This window comes from Solea solea, chromosome 6 (genome assembly GCF_958295425.1).
Source record: "Solea solea chromosome 6, fSolSol10.1, whole genome shotgun sequence".
In the NCBI taxonomy this organism is placed as follows: Eukaryota; Metazoa; Chordata; class Actinopteri; order Pleuronectiformes; family Soleidae; genus Solea; species Solea solea.
The window spans coordinates 843,477-846,689 of NC_081139.1; the positions used below are offsets into that span (position 1 = coordinate 843,477).

A 3,213-nucleotide genomic window follows, 5' to 3' on the forward strand; every position below is an offset into this window, starting at 1 on the left:
GCCTGCAAAGCTGCACAAATTACTGTCTAACAATTAAAAAAGTGTAATTTTAAAGAAATGCTAATGTGACCCAGTGGCAAACTTTCCTCTGTCGCGACGTACTTTTTAGCATTCAAATAAACAAATCAGATGTGTCCTTTTGTGTGGTAAATGAAGGTTCAAAGGAATCAACAAATGACAGATTCTACATTTTATTGAATTTATTAATGGTGTGATGTGACATTGCTTGTGTGTTTTGTCAACAGCAACAACAACAACAAGTACCGCAGGAAACGCTAGCCCTTAAATAATCTGTAAATATGCAGCTGATGATATGAAGAAAGGTTATCGTTTTAGCTAAAAAAGCTTCAGACAAGGAGAGATATACAGTAAGACCACATTTGACCATCAAAGCAAGATATATCTTTATTGTTCTTCAGTCGTTAGCTGTGGGCGACTGGACTTGCTTGAGTTAAGTTAAATATGTTTCGCCTACTATCTAGTGGGAAGAACTAGGTATTTAGCCTCTGAGGCTGATACTGTTCTAGAGAGTCGTTAAGTTGAACAATGCAGATCATTCACCCCTCCCAGTTTGAAGTTGTTGGTTCACCTGAGACAAGGTGTGAACTCAGGAGGTCATCTGAGAGGCAGAATCTACTATTATCTGGGTGTTGAACTTCACTGTTGTTGTTGTTATGTGTTTGCTTACAACAACAGTGAAGTCCAAGTCCTCAGAGGTTAAATACCTGGTTATTTCCACTAGATACCCAGAACTGAAGAAGCCTCTTGGATGAGAGGTAAAACGTTTTCAACTTAACTCAAGCAAGTCCAGTCGCCCACAGCTAACTACTGAAGGACATTATGACCTGGATGACTGAGAACCTTCACCGACACACAAATGCTTTGTTTTGTTGTTCAGTTGCTCAACCAATACACCAGACTAAATGATAAAATAGATTCACTAAAAGAACAATAAAAGAGGGTCAACAGTGTCCTATCGATGTCAAGTGACGACAATTTTCTTGTAACTTGATGCACAAACTTTCTTACATCTCTGTTTTATTTGAGCAGCTATCATGCCTATTGTAGACATTAGCTTAAATTAGACCAAATGTTTCACCAATGTTGTGGTCTACCATATTTGCTCAACTGTGACGACTAGTGGCACTGAAGTTTTACATCTTGGACCAGTTGTAGCCAATGAATCATTGCCTAGGATATGCTGATTTTACACATCAGGTGCCGTTTCAGATACCTCCTGAAAGTCTTGTCTCGTACGCCATAGATGATCGGACTAATGGATCTTGGCAAGATTTGTACAATAATATAGTAAGCAAAAAGTGAGTCTGTGTAATTCTTAGGGAACCTCTGCTGCAGGACACTTAATAAAGAAGGAGCTACATATGTTGTCATACACAACAGCAACTGAAACCCATGAAGAATGATGGTGTTTCTGGCTTTCCTAGCATCTTGACTAGCTGCTTTAGCCATGAACAGAATCCGGAAGTAGGTGTAAAAGATGATGAGCCAAACCATCACAAAAAACACAGCATAAGTGATGTCCCTCTTCTTGACAATGAGGGGATGAGGGAAAACGGTTTGCCGCTGACAGAGCACTCTGGAATGGAAGAAGTCCAGAGGCTCTGTGGCCAAGGTGATGAAGAGATCAGGGAGAACTGACAGCAGGCTGGTCGCCCAGATTAAACCAATCACCATCCTAGTTCTCTTGATTGTGCAGATCTGCGTGTGGCGAAGGGGGAAGCAGATGGCGATGTAGCACTCCACCGCCATGCAGGCCAGATTCAGAGGAGTGTTTTCAGTGGTGAACAGAGCCAGGAGAACTAAAATGCAACAGAGGGAGACGTGGAGTTTGTAGATGGTGTAGCTGATGATGAACAGGATGATGGTCAGCATCACTTGGGTCATGTCGTTGACCACCAGGTGAATGAAAAGGATGTAGCGGGGATTCATGTAGAAGATCTGTCTGGTCAAAAGAATATGCAAGAGGATGAAAGAAAACAGGTTACATTAATTAAATGATGACATTGATCAGTAATAGATATAAAGTTGTAACCTCTGACATCTAAATGCTCTGTCTTATTAAGTGTTTGCACCAGCCTTGTTTACACCAGTCAGTTTGAACCCTGGGGCGTTTATGCCCCTGATCCAGTTTGTTTGGGTCGGTGTGGATATGGTCTAAGATGGTTGCAAGCGAACTCCAGAGCGGTGAACTAGCACATTTAGCCGAGGATCCACTCATCCATCCATTATCTACCACTTTATCCTCCACCGTCGCGGGGGGTGCTATGTTCTGCCAATCTCAGCTGACATAGGGCGATAGGCAGGGGACACCCTGGACAGTTCGCCTGTCCATCGCAGGGCTACACACATAGAGACAAACAACCATTCACTCTCACATTCACACCTATGTTCAATTTAGAGTGATTAATTTACCTAATCCCCATATTGCATGTTTTTGGACTGTGGGAGGAAGCCGGAGAATCCGGAGAAAACCCACGCACACCTGGTTTTCTACAGACATAACATTTTGAATTGATTCCAAACTGTTAAATTTTGCTTTCATCAGACCATGTTCCTCACAGTTTGGGAGTCCTTCAGGTGCTTTTCTGTGGGCTGTCATGTGTTGTGCACTGAGAATATGTTTTTTTTTACCCACTCTAACATAAAGCCCAGACAAGGGGTGGAGTGGCTCAGTGGTTAAGACTGGTACCCTGTGTTCAAAAGACATCATGGTCGCTAGTTCAACTCCACCCCTGGCTGATTGATTCAATTCCCTTGTAAGTCGCTTTGGATAAAAGCATCTGCTAAATGACATGTAATGGTTGTCCTTCTGGAACCCATCACCATAAAGGATATCTGGAGCTCAGTCAGAGTGACAACTTGGTTCTTGGTCACCTCTCTTACTAAGGGCCCTCTCCCTCAATTGGCCAGCTCTTGGTAGAGTTGTGGTTGTGCCAAGCAAAACAAAGTTGTGTTGCAATCGGTGACAAAGAAGGAGGTGTGGCAGAAATTGAGACGGGAAGTTGGACTATTTGGGAACATTTATTTATGACAGTTACCGACCTGGTATTTGAGGTAGGTGTGAAAGAGGCCGACATTGATGTAGTTGATTGAAATCCCGAGAACCACGACAATCAGATTCTTTGTTAAAGCTTTAGAGAAAGTTTCTCGATTCAGAACTGCCACAGTCGTGTTGGTAGATGACAAGTTCAT

The 3,213-nt window shown here is 42.6% G+C and overlaps 1 protein-coding gene across 1 annotated transcript; it reads right to left on the reverse strand.

Annotated features, from left to right (window-relative positions):
- Positions 1 to 1,191: 1,191 nt before the first annotated feature.
- Positions 1,192 to 3,213, reverse strand: LOC131460523 (odorant receptor 131-2-like). The gene is made up of 2 exons (XM_058631114.1): positions 3,064 to 3,213; positions 1,192 to 1,959 (listed from the first exon to the last, which is right to left on the reverse strand). The coding sequence occupies exons 1-2, from the start codon at positions 3,211 to 3,213 to the stop codon at positions 1,192 to 1,194; spliced, it is 918 nt and encodes a 305-aa protein (XP_058487097.1).

What these genes read in the sequence shown, in the direction of transcription:
- LOC131460523 (XM_058631114.1), bottom strand. Translation starts at nt 3,213, where the DNA reads ATGAACTTGTCATCTACCAACACGACTGTGGCAGTTCTGAATCGAGAA. An exon ending in ACACCTACCTCAAATACCAG is followed by an intron (nt 1,960 to 3,063) that starts GTCGGTAACTGT and finishes TTGACCAGACAG; the next exon opens with ATCTTCTACATGAATCCCCG.